General features: G+C 34.5%; 3 protein-coding genes across 3 annotated transcripts; 1 reads left to right on the forward strand and 2 right to left on the reverse strand.

Annotated features, from left to right (window-relative positions):
- Positions 1-917: 917 nt before the first annotated feature.
- On the reverse strand, positions 918-6,075 carry LOC129877542 (cardiolipin synthase (CMP-forming), mitochondrial). The gene is made up of 8 exons (XM_055953060.1): positions 5,505-6,075; positions 4,015-4,081; positions 3,861-3,935; positions 3,571-3,622; positions 1,998-2,083; positions 1,826-1,900; positions 1,316-1,410; positions 918-1,240 (listed from the first exon to the last, which is right to left on the reverse strand). Exons 1-8 carry the CDS (start codon positions 5,975-5,977, stop codon positions 1,150-1,152), a joined length of 1,014 nt encoding a protein of 337 aa, XP_055809035.1. The 5' UTR covers positions 5,978-6,075; the 3' UTR covers positions 918-1,149.
- Positions 6,076-10,026: 3,951 nt separating this feature from the next.
- On the forward strand, positions 10,027-12,809 carry LOC129875829 (probable serine/threonine-protein kinase PBL23). Its single transcript, XM_055951056.1, has 5 exons — positions 10,027-10,144; positions 10,770-10,951; positions 11,344-11,533; positions 11,668-12,059; positions 12,430-12,809. Exons 1-5 carry the CDS (start codon positions 10,027-10,029, stop codon positions 12,712-12,714), a joined length of 1,167 nt encoding a protein of 388 aa, XP_055807031.1. The 3' UTR covers positions 12,715-12,809.
- Positions 12,810-14,240: 1,431 nt separating this feature from the next.
- LOC129876279 (N6-mAMP deaminase) lies at positions 14,241-19,368 on the reverse strand. The gene is made up of 11 exons (XM_055951665.1): positions 19,163-19,368; positions 17,793-17,863; positions 17,590-17,681; positions 17,441-17,500; positions 16,249-16,491; positions 16,081-16,157; positions 15,908-15,977; positions 15,705-15,818; positions 14,924-14,990; positions 14,643-14,747; positions 14,241-14,563 (listed from the first exon to the last, which is right to left on the reverse strand). Exons 1-11 carry the CDS (start codon positions 19,246-19,248, stop codon positions 14,439-14,441), a joined length of 1,110 nt encoding a protein of 369 aa, XP_055807640.1. The 5' UTR covers positions 19,249-19,368; the 3' UTR covers positions 14,241-14,438.
- Between the last annotated feature and the right edge of the window lie 678 nt (positions 19,369-20,046).

Consider the following 20,046-nt stretch of genomic DNA (forward strand, 5'->3'; position numbering starts at 1 on the left):
GGCCCATGTCTGCTTTTGGTTTTTTAACTAATGTCTGCTGTGTATATTTCATCGAGTAACGAAGGTGTCTTTTATGCCATAACATTGATGATAGTACTCTCTTGGGGGGTGAATTCTGTTCTGGGCAAAGAGTGCTTCTGTAGTTCCTTTAACTCATTCACTACTTGTAACCATCCCACTTGTATACATGACTGTGCCTTCTAATTACTGCATTCTATACATGAAAGGGCAGGCAAAGCCCGAAGGCTGCTATCCCAATAGGAAAGGCGGAATGAGGAGAAGAGTTGAAAGCCACTTGACTGTAAGGAGAGTGCTCAACTGCCTTTTTGTTAGTGCCAGTTGTATGATTAATGATATATGTTCATATATGATTGGGTCGCAATATTTACTAACTTATTGCATGTAACCGCTGGATCTATCGATGTCAAACAGAGTTAAAAGTTTGTTTGTTTTTTGGAAAAGATTTATATCAGAATTTCATATTTAAAAAACATTACGACATATAACATTTCAGAATTTCAATTTTAAATGTTAGGTTAACTAAATTCTTGGAAGTCAAAAACTCATAAAGTAATATGTATTAGTGAAATAGTATCACACTATCAGATGTGCCAATAATTGACAGGCCATTTTAAACAGATGGACAGTATAATCAGACTGGCAAACTTCTAAAAGTTCAATGAAAATGGAAAAACTTGTTGAAAAGACTTTAAAGCGCTACTCATTGAGGACTGCTATTTCTTCTCATGTGAGTTAATCATGTTAGTTGTTGAATTAAATTATGCGTTGAGCTTTTACAAAAAAAATCTTATGTTAAAATTTGTATATAATTGATATAGATGCTTTTCAGGACAAAGATAGCTTAAATCCACGAAAGGATTGTATCGGGTTTCATATTACTATCAAGTCTTTCAATATCAGCAGAGACGTAAAATCCGAGAGAGAACTTTTTATTTCCTGATTGAACAATTCCCTAAGAATTGAGTGAGAATCTAAGTGTACAACAAAAACTATAACCTCCCAGACTATCAGATATTAGATATATAACAGAACATTACTTTGACATATCATGGGGCAAAAAGGAAAGGAAAGAAACAAATCTGGTAGCAGGCAATTTTTTTCCTTTTTTTGCAAGTACTCGGTATCCAATTAGAGTCTGTTCTTCCATGTAGCTCCACTCCTAAGGTGTTGTGCTCCATAGGCCGCAGTTGAACCTACTGTTGTCATGGCTACTAGCCAGCTGCAACCAAGCAGAATGGAATTGAGTACTACATATTTGTAAGAAATGAAACAAAGAGGTATAGTTTTAACTCACCTGAGGTAAGTAATATATGTTTGAGTATCCGCATTACCCAAATCCGGTTGAAGGAGAGCTGCAGCAACTAGGGCCAATTGCAAAACTGTATTTACCTATACATATTGCAATACTAGTTATGAACCGGAATACTAGTTTGCCTCTCTATCTCTACGACGTAGGCATAAGGTTTGCGTACACACCACCTTCCCTAAACCCCATAATCCCGGATATGTTGATTTAGTTATGAACTGGGAAATGAACTCTGGCCAAATTTGCAAGCATGCTTTACTAATCATTTCTCTCAGAATGAACTCTCTATCTTTTTTTAAATCGGGGTGACCTCTCTCAATCTCACTGACAGAGAAAATGAACACTCGATAGAGTCAATAGTCAATACAATTCATCAACCTTGTTAGTGGGTCCAAATATTTTGCAAAATTGTTCGTGTAAAATTCTTAGTTATTCCTTTCCAATGTTGCCTTAAAAGAGCTTCAACTGAATGATCAGTTCAATGAACATGTGCTATACCTTGCTTATCAAAAGAGGCTCAACTTTCTGAGGACACGATCCATCAAGGTTGAAGAATTCATACCAGCTTGACCACTGCAAACAATATTAAACCAAGTATTATGAGCAAAAAACAATACTGCAGATTACTATTACAGAATCATTACAGAATCTAAAGGCAGGCCACCGTCACCTTCCACTCTAAAATGCTAGCTCTTTTATATACCGCACCACCAACAAGGGCCACATCACGCAGCACAACCAGGGAAACTAGTCCAGCTTCACAGCATAAAACAAAGAAAGTAAGTTTCTGAAAACAAGGTGCAACATTTCCTCTTCGTTTTTACAATCCACAAATAATTAGAGATCCAAGTCATCCAACTAGGTAAGCAATACATTTACACACTTTTTGCATTCAATGTATTTTAGTAGATATGCGGGCTGAAGGGCCCCAACAAGCAGTAGCATTGCATATGGATCACCGGCATATCTCTTATTTAATATTTCATTCCATCGAGCCTCAAGCCAGGGAAATTGATGCCATATAAGCAGGTACACACGAGAGCAAGAAAATTGATCATCAGATAAAGGAAAATACCAAGACATGCCTACAGTCTACGGACCTGTAATTTTGTCTTGAACCAGTCGGTACAATTAAAGGATCGAATTTTAGACCAGAACTAGGACTTATTGTCTATCCAAAAAAGAATGAGAATTCTCAACCTTAAACCTTAATAATTACAAAGACATAAGGAAAATCTATAGGCAACACAAAGCCTGTATGTAAGGCTCAGATTTATATGCAGCATATCAGTTTTGCCAAGTACAGGTATTAATTTTTCTTGTTTTTATAGAGGTCAACTTAGATGTTCATTAGTATTACTGTAGTTGTTTTGATATCCATCAGTATTTATCATTGTTTTTAATGATCTATCCTAGTAGGTGTTTATTGTGTTTCAATTATTGCACTATTTTATTGTTGTTGCTGCTCCCTTCTGTTAGACTTTACACGGTTTTGTTGTGATGTGCTATATTTTCTTCTTTATATCTGGAATAGCAGCATTTGAGCCGGGGGTCTTTCTGAAACAACCTATCTACCTCCACGAGGTAGTGGTAAGGTCTACGTACATTCTACCCTCCCCAAACCTCACTTGTGGGATCTCACTGAGTATGTTATTGTTGTTGATCTTAGGGTGATGCTACAAGCTTTTCAACAATCTTTTCTTTTCGGGGATAAGTACAAGCTTATCAACAATGTAAAAAAGCGCATGACCCTAAGCTTGGGGAGGAAAGATAAAAAGCTGAAGGACACACATATAGATGACCAAAGGTAGACATGCATATAGATGAGTAGAACAAAAGGTAATTGCTTGCACATATGAACTTCTAGGAATACATAAGGTATTCAATAGAGCAAAAAAGAAAGAACTAACATTAACTTTTTTTTCATTGAGAATTCCAAAGAAAACGAATAATCCACAAGGACGATACCGAACTAGTAGAAATGTAGATTGAGTTGTTGTCACACTTACATTAGGTCCGGTTAGAGACTCGCAGGACAGCTTAGGATAAGTGTGAGTTTACAAAGACAAATTATTTAGTATTGGAATGAAATTTGCCCGCATATAGTAAATAGTTTCAGAGAATTCATGCAGCCGATTCTGTTTTTTATTTTGAAGGTGGTTGATAATGGAGAACTAAAAACCACTCTTTAGTCACCTGGAAAAGAGTCTATGCAGGCGAATCCAAATAGGATATGAACTTACGATGAAGAAGACCCTTGTCTACCATTGCCAGAGCAACAAATGCAATAAGAACCTGTAGGTATAAAAGGTATAGTGATAAGAAAGCCAAGAAATAAGTATCTGAAATCCCAAGAAAAGTGACATTTTATCCACAAAGAAGCAAGTGAAAAAAGAGAAACAAGAAAGAAACAGGAATGAACCCAAAATGAATTCATTGAAACAATGAAGAGAACATGAATGAACCACAAAACCAAAACTTTGTTTGCTGGTTAGGTCAATGAATCAGAAAGGAGAGAAGCTTAAATATTTACCTTGTCAGCAAGAGGATCAAGGTAAGAACCAACAACTGAATTTATTCCCATCCTCCTAGCCATGTACCCATCTAGCTACAAGGCGCAGAGTGAAACTAAATTAGTAAACTGAGCTTAGTTCCATTTTAAGGAGAAGAAGAATGGGTCTACACACCCAATCAGTTGCCCCAGAAACAGCTAGCCCAACAAATGCAGGAAGATACATATCATGTATAATCATCCTGCAATATTTACACAGCAATGGGAATTAAAGGAGTATATGTTTCAGTTGTAGCTTAACTGCAGCAGAATGATAACATCGTCAATTTGCAGTCTAAACGCTCTTTGGCCTTCACATACAGATTTTACATAATAATTTTACCGTGGAAGCTATGCTTATGGCATAAAAGCACAAACCACATTCAAGATAACACAGCTGATCATATCCATAGAATCCACAATATCTAATTAATGATAATTACACCTCAATCCTAAGTATGACCAGATTCAAGAAAACCAAGGTGATCATGTTCATGGCATTCACATGATCTAATTTATGATAAAAACAAACATAATGATTACAACAACAACACCTCAGTCCCAAACATAAAATAATGCTTAGGGAAGGAAACTGACAAACTCAAGTAGTGCTTGTCCTTGTACTGGTTCCTGAATACTTTCAGATCTCAAATGCAAAGGCATACAGCCAAGTGCATAAAATATTTGTGGTCTTTTAACTGATCCAAAAGAAAAAAAAAATTATGGTCTTTTACTTTCTCACTTCTCTTTCAAATTTCTTATTCTACAAGTTCAATTATAGCACTAAAATTAACTGAACTAAACGCCCACAATCGTCTGAATCATGAAATATTAATGTCAAGAAATGAAGTTCTTCTGCATTCTGCAATAAAGAAGTACTCATTACTGCGATGATGAAAGTAAACGCCCACGAGGTTATTAAAGCACCATAGGCTCACTTAGTCTTTCTTGTATGATGCAAAATGTCTAGAGAAATGTTTTCCTTGATGAAACCATTTTCTAGAATTTGGTTATATTAAACTATGAAAATTGAAAAATATATTTTCCACCAAGAAGGGAAAAATAACTTCAGTCACTTATGTCCCGAAGTCATTTTCCTTCAAATATATACAACTTTAACTCCGTATACAACATTTATTAAAAGTTGTTGTCAACCTTTCATAATAAAAAATATCACCAAAATACTATCATTATACACACTATAGTATTCTTGTATAATTAGCATATACTCTCTCCATTTAAATTTGTTTGTCTCACTTTCCTTTTTAGTCCTTTCTCCATTTCAAAAAGAATGTCTCTTATACTTGTTGGCAACTCTTTAGTTCCATCTTTCCACGTGACATATTTAACCATAAGTTTTAAAGGCATTTTGATGTATTCTACATATCTATAGACTATAGATAACAAGATTCAAAAGTTTTTTTTTTACTTTCTTAAACTCCATGAAGTCAAAATCAGAAAAACAAATTAAAACGGAGAAAGTATTACTTTTTATACGAGCCAAACACTGGCAAATGAACCTGATATTCAATGTAAAACAGTTTCCTCTATACAAAATGTACGCTGCATAAACTGTTGCAACTAATTCTCAGCTAAACAAAAAGGGAAGAGAGAGCAAAAATTTACCATGCGAGAAATGGACCGGATATCATTCTACTCAATGAAATCAAGTTGGGCAAATTGAGGAAACTATCCCTAACTTCATTAGCAAGCTGAGACTCCTTCCATTGCTTCTCATTTTGCAATCTATGTGTCGATTGGAAGCACAACTTGTACGGAAATTGCAATCTAAGAGAACTAACTCTAGGAAAAACGAGAAGGAAATCCGATTGAAGATGTAGAGAAGTTGCAGACTGAGAAAGCTTACAAGGAGGTGAAGAGAGGAAAAGAGGACAGAAATTAGCGGCGGCAGAGAATGGAGAAAGGAAATGGCGGCGGCGGCAATAGACGAAAGGATCAAACGGCGTCAATGGAATCGTTGAAGATGAGGAAGACGAAAAATGTTGGGTAAAGAAGATTGTAGAAGAAGTGAGATAATTCGAATTGAACTTCCGATTTCGAGAAATTAGGGTTTTTCCGATTGATCTGAAAATCGCCATTGATGTAGCATTGACGATGAGTAAGGTTTTTTTTTTGCGAGGGTTTAGCAGGAGAGCGGTCCGACGAGGCAAAGAAACTTGACACGTGTTAACCAACTTTATTTTCGGTTGGTATCCATTAGAGCTTCAAAATGGGCTAGCCAAATCCAACTCAATCATAAAAGGCCAGCGAATTAAATGTGTTAGGATGGATTGACCCTATTAATTAATGGACCTATAAAATAACAGCTCGATCCAGCCTTAAGCAGACTACGAGTTGGGATGAGTTGGTCTTTCAATCAAAAGATGACAATAAATTTCACACAATTTAGTTAAATACTTACAAAACAATAAAACATGTAAAGATACAACAATCAATAATCATAAGACTCATCATAACAACATACATTACATGATCATTTTTTCATAAATTAGAAAAGAAAGGAAAAACAAAAAATTAGGCATAAACACAAAAATAAAAGAGATCAAAGATTTATAGTTATAATAACTTCAATTGTCTAGTTGCTGAAGATTTAGCAAAATAAAATACTACTTAAAATATATATAATAAATATTAAAATTCATGTCTCATGACCCGGTCTCTGAGACTTGCGGGTTGAACCCATGAGGCTGGCGGGCCAAATGAGGTTGAGCTAAAAAGTCTCATTACTAAATGGGCTGAAAAAATTTAGTCAAACCCCACTTAATTCAAGGGTTGGGTTGGGCCGGCTTCATGGGTCAAACCCATTTTGACAATTCTAGTTTCCATCCGGTGTTCGAGAGCCCTTATTAGAGCTCCAATTAAATTCGAATTGCACACTGTAAAACCTATTGGGGATAACACTCCCAACAAGATTTTCTTCATATCCATGACTCGAATTCAAAACTTCTGATTAGGGATGAAACAATCTTATCAGTACACCGCAACTCATGTTGGTGACACGTGTTAACCAACTAAGAACCTGTTTGGGCCAACAAAAAAAATTAGAAAAATATTTTTTTCAAGATATAAATAACCTTACCCAGTTATATTTATTTATCAACATATCTCCCGTTAATTAATTAACATATCTCATAAGCTTAATTAAGTTCTATTTAAGAATTTTATTCTTAAAATAAATTATTTATTTTATTTTATGTTGTATATATTATTAATTCTGTTTTATATATATTATTTTATTTTATGTTTTTAATTATATTTAAACCGTCATATTATTTTTAAATTAATATTTAATATTTTCTTTAATTTATGTATTTTCTTTAATTTATGTATAATATTGATTGAAAATTTATAGTATATATTTTTAATTAAATAATAAAAAATTTAATTAAAAGTTTTATAATCGATATTTAAAATTGTTTCTCCTTATGAAATAATCTTAATATTAGAAGTGCACGGATACTTCTTTTTTTTAATAATTTGATTCTCAAAAACACTTTTTAAAAAGATTGATCAAATGCAATCTACATATCAAAAATACTTTTTAAAATTAAGTAGTCAAACACAAATTGATTCATTTTTTTTTTCAAAACACTTTTCTGAAAAGTTATTATACTAAAAATGCTTCTAAAAATAAGTAGTTTTTAGCTACTTGGCCAAACAGACTCTAAGACTGCTAAATTCACGAACAAGTTATACACTCCAAAATTCAAATGTCAAGCATTTTTTTATGTAGTATTTTTTTCTTAATACATAAATATATTTTTTTTAACTTGGTCTTAGCTGATATTTATAATCTTTAATTTTAAGTGTGCACAAGTATATAATTAAACAATCAAAAAAATGAAACAAGTAGATGCACAAATTCTACATGATCAATTCACATGTGATTTGCCTCGTAAAACGTGTGTATTTACTTTCAATTGTATGATATTTTAAGTGCTTACTTGTGCATATCTAAAATTGAATGACACAGATATCAGTTGAGACTAAATTAAAAAAAAACATTTATATATTATGTGTATGTCTAGTTATTCCACTTTATAATATTTGGTTTTAACTTTAACTTTAATTTTAACAAATGAACGAGCGAGAGATTATCTATTTTTGGACAAATACTCATTTAAACTTAATTATTTAATCCAAAAATTCTGATCCCAAATTTTTCCTCATGTGCGACCAAAGAGACACATCTATTTAGTACATTATTTTGAATGTGTAGTACAATTGTGGACCGCACAACCCAAACAGTGGAACTTCTATTTTCTATGTAGTAGTTTTTTATGGCTATAAATATTTGACTCTTTTTTTGATATTAAGTACATATTATTAAAGTTTTTTATTATTTTTTTAAAAATTCAAGTGTGGTTTGCAGCTGTTAAGTCATGAGTGACTTCAAAGTTTTGTGAAATTGGAGGTATCATTATTTTGCTAAAGTAAATTATTTTATTAAGAGAATATATTCTATAATCTCAAGTGCTTGAGGAAAAAAATTCTTCTTTCATCTTCTTTTACTATTATTATTTTATCAATAGTGTTTACGGTTCATATTTTGTTGAATATAAATTTAAGTCAAACAATAGAATCATGTACCAATGTTTATACTACAAAAACGCATCGCAAATCACATTAATCAGAGCTTTAGCTCCTAAAATGTTAAAAAAAATAATCCCAAGATTTGCCTTTTTATAAAATCGTTGAGACTTTTCGTGGCTACTCGACCTAAGTTGCACTAGCACTAAATCGACATGGTAAAAATGTCATAAGTTTCTCATACGAATTCGAAATCTGATAATTCTTTTTGCAATGGTTCCAAAATTACAATATGGATTTAATGATTCAATCAAAACACCATTTAGAGCATTTGCTTCGGGTGGTACCATTTAAGCTCAACAATATCAAAATATCTCCTCAAAATGCATTAGAGACCCTTTGAAAGCAAATCAATAGTGCAAATCAATAAGAAAAACATGTTTCGTACCTATTGGAATCATCAAATCACTGATATGAGGTCTTTTTGATCAAAAGTTATCGCTGGTCAACTTAGTTTTTTTAAAAACTCAAATAACCTATCAAAGGCTCAAATCATTCCCAAACATCTTGCGATCCATACCAACCATTCAAACAAGTCAAAATCACCTTTCTAACCTAACAAAACTGTCAGAACTCTAAAACCTCGTTAGCCCAAAATACTGACTTTGGTCAAACTTCTCAAATTTCAAACCGTCAAGACTGAAAATCGTACCTCTTCATCCGATCACCTTAGAAATTGTGTCACTTATTCTCGCAAGTCATAACCAACATGATGAAGTTATTGGAAGGTTCAAACTAGAGAAGAAAATTTGACTTCTTTGCTTTGATAATCATAATATTTGTTGTTGCAGCTGTTTTTTTCTTCATTACTTTCTACTTGGCTTCTTCACTATTGTATTCTCTTTTCATATTGTTTTTGATATACTTTACTTGAGTCGAGCGTCTATTGTAAAAAATTTCTCTACCATCACAAGATAGGAATAAAGTTGCATATACATCACTCTGCTCAGACCTTATTCATAAGATTACAATACCTATATTATTGTTGAAATAAAGGAAAATTAAATGAAGTATACTAGCTAAAATTAATCAAACAAATGATTGAATCTTACATTAACCAATGTAGCAATGTGTATAAAGATGGTAAAAAAATGAGGATCACCTAGCAAAAAGTTAGTTGTTATTAAAATATCCAAAAAGTTAGTTAAGACAAAAGAGGCCTTAAATTCCATACTCCATTCAAACAACTTATATTAGTACACAAATATCGGATTAAAATTTTCTCTTTCACTATGTCCCAATGACACGAGTCTTAACCACATTCAATCTACATCTAACTCTTTGAAATTTTTAATTAAAATTGCAAAATAATAGTCTATTATTTTTTTAAAATCTTAAAAATTTTGAGTGTCCCCTTTTTTCCATTGAAGTTGGATCAAATTCTTCACCTTTCCCTTCTACATTACCTACTTTGATAATGTTGGATCAAATTTAGTTGGTTTTTTATTGCAAGACATAAAGGTTGTCTTGCTAAAACCAAATAGGAGGGAATAGGAAAGAATTTGATCAATATTTTTTTTGAAGCTACAAAAAAAAAATGAGGAAAACTCAATTGAAATCCTCTAGGAGTTCTGTAAATGAGACAAGGACTACAAGCAAATATGATGATTCAGAGGGATATGCTACCATTCTTAGAAGTGCTACTATGCATCCAGGTTGAGATATCTCGATGAGTGGATCTAAGATTTAAACTTAATGGCACATTTGAATTTATGGATTCGAAATATAATATTTGTTGAAATTTCAGTAATTTTATTCCACATGTATTTATGTTTATCTATCGAATATACTGTGGTTAGTTGATAATACGTGATGATTCTAGATCCTTATAAGACCCTTTATATTGAGATTTAACTTTGCTTGAAAATATTGGAGACATTATTGATCTCTTAATGCACTAAGTCTTTTTGGTCATGTCTTGTGTCGACCTCCAGATGCATTGGACCATAGGTGTGAAACTATGGTGATAGAAGGTGCTTATAGGGACGACATGAACGTAAAATCACATGGAAGAACATTTTCTTGAAAGGACCTACAATCTCTTGGAATCCATGAAGATCTAATGAAAAATAGGATGTGATCGAAGAAATAAGATCTATATCGGTGATACCAAATAACTAAGATTAAATTTTTTTATTCATGTTAGTATGTTTACTCTAGGTACAATGTTTTCTAGTATCCTAAGTAGCCTTCATTGAGGAGTTGTTTGTAGCCTTTGATTCTTAAACTTGTTCTTGACTAAATAGTGCATAAATGTGTTGAAATTCAATATCTGAACAGGGGTCAGCAAGCAGAAGTTGATGATTGAAGATATACTTAGATATGACAATGTAAACATTTCAGCAGAAGTATTCACATTCCGCGAGTTGGCTCATGCGACAGACAACTTCAATCCTGAATTTCTAGTTGGTGAAGGAGGATTTGGGAGGGTCTATAAGGGACACCTCAAAAGAACTAACCAAGTATGTCCTTGTTTTTTGAGTTAATCATCAAAAAAACATCTGAACTATCGCTTTTTCGCGAGTTACACACTCCAACTATCGATTGTTTTCTTTTCCTGCATGAACTATCACCATCTATGTATTAAAACACACCTCAACTATCAGTTGTTCCCTTTTCCTTTCTGAATGAGAACAACTGATCGTTGAGGTGTGTTTTAATACATAAATGGTGATGGTTCAGGTAGGAAAAACAAATAATTGATAGTTGGAGTGTGAAACTCGGGAAAAAAGTGATAGTTTAGATGTGTTTTTGACCATTATCTCTAATTTTTCGCGTCTTTTATTATGGTTATTAACAAGTAGTAATGAACAACTGTTTCAGTTTCTTCATCAAATGAGTTTTGTGTCTCCAGGTTGTTGCTGTCAAACAACTTGACAGGAATGGAGTTCAAGGAAACAGGGAATTTCTTGCAGCAGTCTTGACTTTAAGTCTTGTTAACCATCCAAATCTTGTCAATCTGATAGGATATTGTGCTGATGGCAACCAAAGAATTCTCGTCTACGAATTCATGCAGAATGGATCTTTAGAAGATCATCTTCTTGGTATGCATAACATAATTTGTATTGTACTTAGTCCATTGAGCTGAACTTAAAACATCACTAGATTGTATTAGTAAAGTGCTCTATGACCACTTTGTTGTTCTGTATAATACTTACTAATACATATGCTAACTCAGATTTTCCATCAACTAAGAAGCCATTGGATTGGTATACCAGAATGAAGATAGCTAAAGGTGCAGCGCAAGGGCTAGAATACTTGCATGATATTGCCAATCCTCCCATAATCTATCGCGACTTCAAAGCATCCAACATATTATTAGATGAGTGTCTTATTCCTAAGCTCTCAGATTTTGGGCTTGCAAAGTTAGGTCCAGCGGAAGGCGAGGATCATGTTTCTACAAGGGTTATGGGGACCTATGGATACTGTGCACCAGAGTATGCTATGACAGGACAGTTGACATCTAAATCTGATGTGTATAGTTTTGGAGTTGTTCTGTTGGAAATTATTTCAGGGAGAAGAGCTATTGATAATACAAGATCACCTGAGGAGCAAAACTTGATTTCTTGGGTCAGTTAATGAAGTTTCTACCTTTCTTTTAACTCTTTTATATTAAAAAGGGCAGCCGGTAGTGCCCGGTACACAAAGCATCCAGCGATTAGCTAAAGACATGGCGTATATATAGGGATTTAAGTTATATATACTGAAGGGGAGCCTTGGAGTAACTGGTAAAGTTGCTGCCATGTGACCAGGAGGTCACGGGTTCAAGCCTTGGAAACAGCCTCTGGCAGAAATGCAAGGTAAGGCTGCGTACAATAGACCCTTGTGGTCGGGCCCTTCCCCGGACCCTGCGCATAGCGGGAGCTTAAGTGCACCGGGCTGCCCCTTTATACTGAATATGTGGTAGCAGGTTAGTTACCATTTTTATCACTTTTTTCAGGCCAAACCACTTTTTAAAGACAAGAACATGCTCACTGAAATGGCTGACCCGTTGCTCCGAGGAAATTACCCTGTAAATGAACTTCGTCAAGCTCTTGCTATTGCAAATATGTGTATCCAAGCTGAAGCCTACACGAGACCTCTGATTAGTGATGTTGTTACAGCTCTTGAGTACTTAGCCATGCCGAGAGATGATGAAGACACAATTAGCAAGACAGAACTAGAGTATAGTCCTGATGAGTTGTGTCTCAAGGACTTAACAACAGAAACTAATTGTGTGTCATAAGATGAAGCAACTCTTTTTTGTCCTGTTTTTACCATTTTTCTCTCCAGCCAAGAAAGGCAGGAAAAAAAAAGACAGCCTTTTTAGCTTATTGCTGATTGTAGACTTCTGTACTTTTTTGATGTTTGAGATATATAAAAGATTTTGAGTTTTTGATAAGAAAGTCAGAAAACAAAGAGTAGAAGCTAAAGAAAACTGATGGATCAAAGCTCTACTAGTCTTATTTCATCCTCGTATCTGTTAGGACCGTCCTCAAGATTCCAGTAGCTACAGAGGCAATCTAGAATCTAGAGTCGGTTGGTTCAAAATGAGTGTGATCTTATTATATGTATATACATTCAAAATGCTTTTTTGCATATGTATACATACTTACACAGTTCAGTTAAAGCCATAGAACTTGTCCTAAATCCACCTCCGAGTCACTGAACCAGATGATTTCCTTCTCTATAAAACACATTGCGGGTAGACATTCCTTGATACTTATCTTCTTTTTCCATTTCATCATAGAGGATACAAAACTAGACCAACAACTGCAACCACTGGAATCCATTTTCATATAATTAGTAGTCTTCTGAGATTCAATAAAAGCCCAGTTACATTCCAATTCAAGTGTTCTGAAATACTCAATCTCTTTCCTCAGAAGTGATCCTATGCTTCCCCTTGTGCCAACATCCACCAGATCACTTGTATACATTTCATTATGGACCTGTTAGTGATGTTGCTAGCTTTGGTTCATGAAATTAAAGATGTCAGTTTAGGTTTTAGTTATTGTTGGGATCAGATTTTTTTACTTTAAGCAGAATTATAGACATGCTTAAGTTAAAAGCCAAGGCTCTTGCATAGTTACGTCCAAAAAAAAAAAGTACTTGCCAAGAAGATAATTTGGGGTATACCTAATGTATTGTGTCTCTGCTCCGTTGACAATCAGTAAATTTGCATTCTTTACCTAATATTTTTACAACCATCCAGTGTAATCCCGTAAGTGGGGTCTGTCGCGCAGACGTTACCTCTATCTTTATGGGGTAGAGAGGTTGTTTCTAATAGACAACAACAAAAGCAACATACCCAATGTAATCCCACAAGTGAATCTGGAAAGAGTAGAGTGTACGCAGATCTCACCCCCTACCTTGGGAGGTAGAAGGACTGTTTCAAATAGACCCTCAGTTCAAGGAAAAGGAAAAACAATTCAGACCGGTTCAAAAAAGAGATGACGCAAGTGAAGAAGGCATAGCAAAATATTATAGAAAGCATGAAAAAATAGTCTGAAAAAAGGAGCAGTGACTACAATAAAATAATACGATAATTGAAGTATAAAAAACAATAGATAATAACAAAAATCGAAGGAACCCGCGGCTCGATAACTGATTATAAGTAGCCAATATGCATTGTTTCATAACTAAGCAGTAGTATGTGCTTAGATAGAAGCATTGAAGCTGATAATAAGTAAGCTAAGTAGACATAATGAAAAGTTAATCCCAACTAGTGTCAAACTGAAACACGAGAAGAAATAATTTGCATATTTGGAAGTCTTCATAAGGTACCAACAAATGTTATACAGCAAATAAGTGACAATAACCAATACAACAACGCTTCAATCTCAAACAAGTTGGAGTCAATTATATAAATCATAAAGTCCATATCGCTCCATTTAATAACCCCATTTCAGTTTCCAATTATATAATAAAAATAACTGAAGAATATTCCAGTTCATTTGATACATTTCTTCGTCAGAACTCCAGGCTCTTTGCAGCTAAATCAAATACTTGCTCCAGCTCCTGTTTTACTTTATTACCAGCAAAAATAAAATTTACAGCATTCCTAGCCAGCTGGAACATCTCTCTCTTTTGTATACCTTTATAATGTAAAACGAAAGTTAACAAAGACCATAATCTAAAATCAAACTACGTATGTTTGCATAAAGTAATACGTACCAAAGCTAGAAGAGGCAAGACTATACTCGCCAGATACGCTGGTAGAGAATACCCCCGAGTCGTCAGTGCAGAGGATAATTGGATGTCCACTACTATATAAATCGGCTGCAAGTCAAAGCTAAGGTTATGCACTTAATTCAATGTAGTTAGTATCATAAGAAATGACTTTGTCAAAGATCACGAGTAACAACAGGACAAGTGGACTGAAGGTTTACATTTCTGCTTTTCGTTATGCTTAGATACACCACAAAGCACAATTTAGAGAGGATCAAAAACCTCACCAAAATGATGAATATCCACTGAAGATATTGTTTCAGTCCTGATGTTGGAAGTCAAGCAAATTTCAACCTACAATGACAGAAAACGAAATGTGACAAAACTAGAACGATCAGTACGCCAAGAGAACTTCAATCCATCATCAAAACATGGCAGGGCCAAAGAAGATTCTGCATCTTGCCCATCATGGTGGTATCAGTGTTATCAAAAGCGAAAAGCGCAAAAAAGTTCTAAGCTATGTTGGAGCTTTAAGCGCAAATAAAGCATGGACTTTAATGTAAAAGGTGCAAATGGAGAAAAAAATACAAATATATATAAAGCATGGACTTTAATAAATAGCAAATCTATGGACAAAGAAATTGATTTTTCTTTCTTTTACAATAAAGTGAAATATCCATTATTTAGTATCTCCTCTTCACAGGAGGCTCATTGGCAATGAAAAGTATGTCCTAGGTCCTTGATGATGACACTGAAGTGCATATTAAGCGAGCCGAAGCGCTCAACATGTTTTGTGCGTCACTTCAGGGTTTAAGTGCACGTTAAGCATGCCTTTGACAACACTAGATTGTATTCTAGATGGAAACGTCTAGCAGCTTTCTTTACCCAGCAAATACGAGGGGTATCAAGGAAAGGAAGAAACTTGATCTCTCATGCAGTCCATTCTAGGGTAGAGTAGGAAATTTGGTTAAGTATTTGCTCAATCATTGATATGTGCAATAGTATTGTATCAAAAAAAAAAAAATGAATGTCCTAGAAATCTGGAAATACATGTGCGAAATTTCTAACCGGTATCTTTGAAGATTTTAGCTTTGCCCATTCTTCTTCTCCAAAGCAACAAGCATGGCCAATTCTTGCGGGAAGAAAATCTAGCATCGCACGGATTTCCACCAGATTGGGTACCTAATAGCACTAAGTACCAAATACACCAGTCAGAGAGATAATGGTGTGCCACTTATAAAAGGTGGACAAACTAGTGAAGCCGGATGCACCTCGCCACAGTGAAGGGTAATCAGAAGTCCTTGCTCTTTAGCAAACTCCAAAGCAGGAAGAAAGGTTAGCCTACGAGAGAAAAGACATCAAAAAATTCAAACCTTGTTAGACTATCAACAATGCAAGGCAAGAATAATATTCAATCGAGAATCTTTTACAAGCAAAATAGTACCATTCACCAATTACAGGATTGCCAGAAAGGTCAATACCCACTACTCCCAAATGTCTCATTTCCAGAGCAAGCTTAACCTTCACCAACCACAAAGAAGTTATCAAGCCTTGGACTTTAAGCTAAAATATAAACTTTCAGCCTCTTTATGCATCAGATCTAGAAACATACAGTTTCCATTGCAGCTTCTGTGGTTTCACGACGATCAATACTGAGTAGAAGTCTGACATATATTTTCTTTTTTCCTGTTCCATTGCTTGCACACCCATTGTTCCAAGCATAAATATCGGCACTAGCAGGACAATCAAATTTAGGTTCACTAAAAATATCAACTTCGACGGTACTAACAGCCCTTAAACCCTCCAAAACTGCTTCCATGTATGACTTCTTGTTCATCCCTTTGGAGACATTTTTCTTCATTCAGAAAAGACAAAAGTCAAAAACAAGATCTATACATATCATAATTGTATCTTATGAACGAGCTAGAATAGTACATATGTGAAGGATCCTTTTTGAGTTCTGAACCAGTCGATGCAACTGTTGGAATATAAGGTGGGACGTTCACAAAATCATCAGGCACGAGGAGGATGGAAAAGGGAGATAAACATAAAGCATACTAATAATATGTAGAAAAACTCCATTCTTACATAACAACATTACAAGGGGGGCTTTTATAGGTGTGAAGAGACCTTCTAGGCTCACACCTATTAAATGCTTTAACATGCAAACCATAAACTTAGCCACAATAACATATAAGTCATACCTAGATAATACAAGAGATCATGCATCTAGGGCAACTAAAAGACACACGATCCTAGACGCTTAAACATCTAAGTTTACTATTTCCAACATCAATGTTAGGTTTCTTATCATGTTTTTATCTGAAAATAATCAATGATGTACCAGCAAAGAGATCTTTTAGGTGAAGTTAGTACCTTTTCTAGCTAATCAATTTCCTTTAAAAGTAAGAACAGAATACATGAGATCAAATATGTAAAGATGCATTTGCTTATTGGTTGGGGAATGGACTGATGGTTTGCTTATATGGACTTGGGCAATACTTGAGTTAGGCCCAGGTGTCATATCTTTACACATATTTTTCCTATTTTTATACCCTTCCACCAAATAACCATATCAAAAAACTAGTGCATGGTTAAATGGAGCTAACATCAAAAACACAATGCCAAGTAACTAGTTCACTTTATTCAACCAGCTATGCTTGCTAAATTTGATTCCAAATGACAAGTCCACTCCGACTGACAACTCACTCGTTACAATTCTCTCAATTTCTATTCATTGTAACAACAAGAAGCAGAGTAACGTTAGGAGCCTATTGATCAAGCTGATGCTAAAGTTCGAGTACCTTTGGAGTTGTCCTTAGCTCCAAGTATACAACATTTTCAGCAGCAAAATCTTCAATTACCTATTTTTCATGGTAATAACAAAAAGAATCAAATAATTGCAACATGCATTGCATGATATGAAGTTTGGACTACTGCACTAATAGAGTACCTCTTTAGTAATTCTGGTTACAGTTTCATGGTCAGTCGTAAGAATGTGAATCAAATCAAACATTTTGAAGACTTCAGTAAGGGAGCGATCATCTGAATCACATAGAGATAAGCTCAAGGCAAGTTTCAAAATACTAGGAAAAAAAAATTAAAAAAAGAGCTTGACATATTATTATGAAAGGCACAAGAAGAAAATTGGCTTACGTTTTAAGATAACACGTTCCACATCAGGAAAACGTACAAGCCCACTGTCACCCAATTCTCTAGCAAGTTCCCTGCAAAATAAAGATTGAATTCACAGAAATTTTTGGAAAATACGACTAAAGCAAGAACAAGTGTTAACTCAGAAGTCAAAGCATTGGAATGACAAGAAAAACAAGGTAATTGACTGAAAGATGAAGTTCTTTCTATTTTTAAAATGTATTTTTTATCGTTAAAAAGATTGTTTTTATATGTCCCAGCAGGAGAAAATAACCAAAATGCTCAGTGTAGGGTTGATTTAAATCATCAAATTGATCTGTAATACAAGAGTCTGGGCATTAGTACTTCAATTTGCAAAAATGGATCACTTGTAGTCCATGGCTAACCGAACTTCTCAAAGGCTAATAGCAAAAACTCAGTGTTTAATGGTATGTCCCAGAACAAAACTAAACTAAAAGTCATACACAAGAAAAAATTCCTTACATATCACAATATATTATATGGATACTACGTTGAGGAACACGGAATTTTATCCTTCACATGTTGATACTGTGTTGTCTCAACAACAACTACTGCCTATTATGTTTATATTACTAGCAGATGAAACTATCAGCATAACATTCACATCAGCGATAAAACTTTCATTCCTATCATTTTTCTGTAAGGACTTTGGTGGAGGACGAGATGCGGGAAGCAATGTTGAGATGGTTCGGACATGTGATGAGGAAATGCATGGAAGCCCAGTGCGGAGGTATGAGAGGTTGATTATGGATTGTTCCAGGAGAGGTAAAAGGTAGACCAAAAAAGTATTTGGGGAGAGGTCAGTTTCAGCTTACCAAGGACATGCCTTTGATAGAAAATTTTGAAGGACACGGATTAGGTAGAAGGTTAGTGGGTAAGAGTGCCTTGTCTTGTTGTTCGTCCATACTTGTAGACCTAGTAATACTATGGTAGTTTCTTGTCCTTTGATTTCTATTACTATTTGTTGTTTCTAGTACTATTGTGTTACTATTTATTGATTCTAGTACTTCCATTACATTCTGTAGTTTCTTTTTCCCTGGGGTGAAAAAAATTAGACATTATGAATCTGCACACAAGGAAACACTCGAGATCAAATGACCCAAGTTGATGGCAAGGTCAACCATTTGGAAAAGGATTGTGCAACGCATGTAAAGAGACCAAATTCCCCATCACTTAGCCGATGTGGGAGACTCAACCCAACGCTACAAAAAATGGGGGAAACAAGAATAACACCCAAAAATCTGTTTTTTTTTTCTTTCCTGGAATCAAGGAAGAAGGAATATCTACTTAAAAACTTTTGTTGCCAAGAAATCAACATACAGAAATATTCCAAGAATAAAGAGAGAGCATACAGCAAAGTGGAGTCTCTGATGGAGCCATTAAGGTGGGCGTGTAGTTCAGCTTTTGGCATTGACACCCACCAATCCATATCTGCCATGTTCCTCTAATCTTATCTTCTTGAGCTTAGCAGAATAAAAATGGAGGAATTTACAAGATTTGCACTTGGGGGTTTAGGGCTGAAAATTCTTGCACATAAATACAAAGTGAGAGGACACAAAAAGGTTAAACAAATCATTGGGGCTTGTTGACTTATTGGTTACATTAACAACATTTATCATGGATTACTCAATTTTTTTATTAAAAATTTTCATATAAAAATTATTTTTTCCTCTACACAGTAAACATATTATGTATAGTAAACTAAGATAAACTTCATTAGCAAAAGAATGTGTTAAAAAAATAAAATAATAAAATATTTAGTTGAAAAATAATATTTTAGACCCATCAAATAATTATAATAACTTTTTAGATCAAATTATTAATGGCAAGGGCATTTTTTGACCAAATTATCAATTAAGAACATTATTGTTCATTTCACGTAATTTAATGGCATTTTTGATCGTTTTCTGTAATATTTGGGATAATACATCAAAATTCCTCCAAACTTGGCAGCATAACTTACTTTAATACTTTAATTACACGGGCATTTAAATACCTTCCTTAACAACTTCAAGTGAACTAAATATCACCCTAAAGGGTGACATGGCAAAGAGAGTGACTGCATGTCACGCCCCGGGAGGGTACCCTAGACGTAACCGACACTCAGAAGCCATTTCTGGCTCCCAAGCGAACCACATAGCCTGATCACACATTCGTTCCTTCATTCAATCAGCGGAAGAAAAAAAAATATAAAGAGAATATTCGGTGGGCAACTCAAGACATCAATCTAACTCAA

Source organism: Solanum dulcamara, chromosome 12 (assembly GCF_947179165.1).
Source record: "Solanum dulcamara chromosome 12, daSolDulc1.2, whole genome shotgun sequence".
NCBI classification, from domain to species: Eukaryota; Viridiplantae; Streptophyta; class Magnoliopsida; order Solanales; family Solanaceae; genus Solanum; species Solanum dulcamara.

Bases quoted from the DNA above. Each gene is read 5' to 3' on its own strand.
- LOC129877542 (XM_055953060.1), bottom strand. From the start codon at position 5,977: ATGGCGATTTTCAGATCAATCGGAAAAACCCTAATTTCTCGAAATCGG. The intron at 3,623-3,860 runs GTAAATATTTAA...TTATACCTACAG, and splicing joins TTGATCCTCTTGCTGACAAG to GTTCTTATTGCATTTGTTGC. The intron at 1,241-1,315 runs GTGAGTTAAAAC...GCTTGGTTGCAG, and splicing joins ACATATATTACTTACCTCAG to CTGGCTAGTAGCCATGACAA.
- LOC129875829 (XM_055951056.1), top strand. From the start codon at position 10,027: ATGAGGAAAACTCAATTGAAATCCTCTAGGAGTTCTGTAAATGAGACA. The intron at 10,952-11,343 runs GTATGTCCTTGT...TTGTGTCTCCAG, and splicing joins ACCTCAAAAGAACTAACCAA to GTTGTTGCTGTCAAACAACT. The intron at 11,534-11,667 runs GTATGCATAACA...ATGCTAACTCAG, and splicing joins TTTAGAAGATCATCTTCTTG to ATTTTCCATCAACTAAGAAG.
- LOC129876279 (XM_055951665.1), bottom strand. From the start codon at position 19,248: ATGGCAGATATGGATTGGTGGGTGTCAATGCCAAAAGCTGAACTACAC. The intron at 16,158-16,248 runs GTATGTTTCTAG...TGGTTGGTGAAG, and splicing joins CAGAAGCTGCAATGGAAACT to GTTAAGCTTGCTCTGGAAAT. The intron at 15,978-16,080 runs GTACTATTTTGC...TTTCTCTCGTAG, and splicing joins AATCCTGTAATTGGTGAATG to GCTAACCTTTCTTCCTGCTT.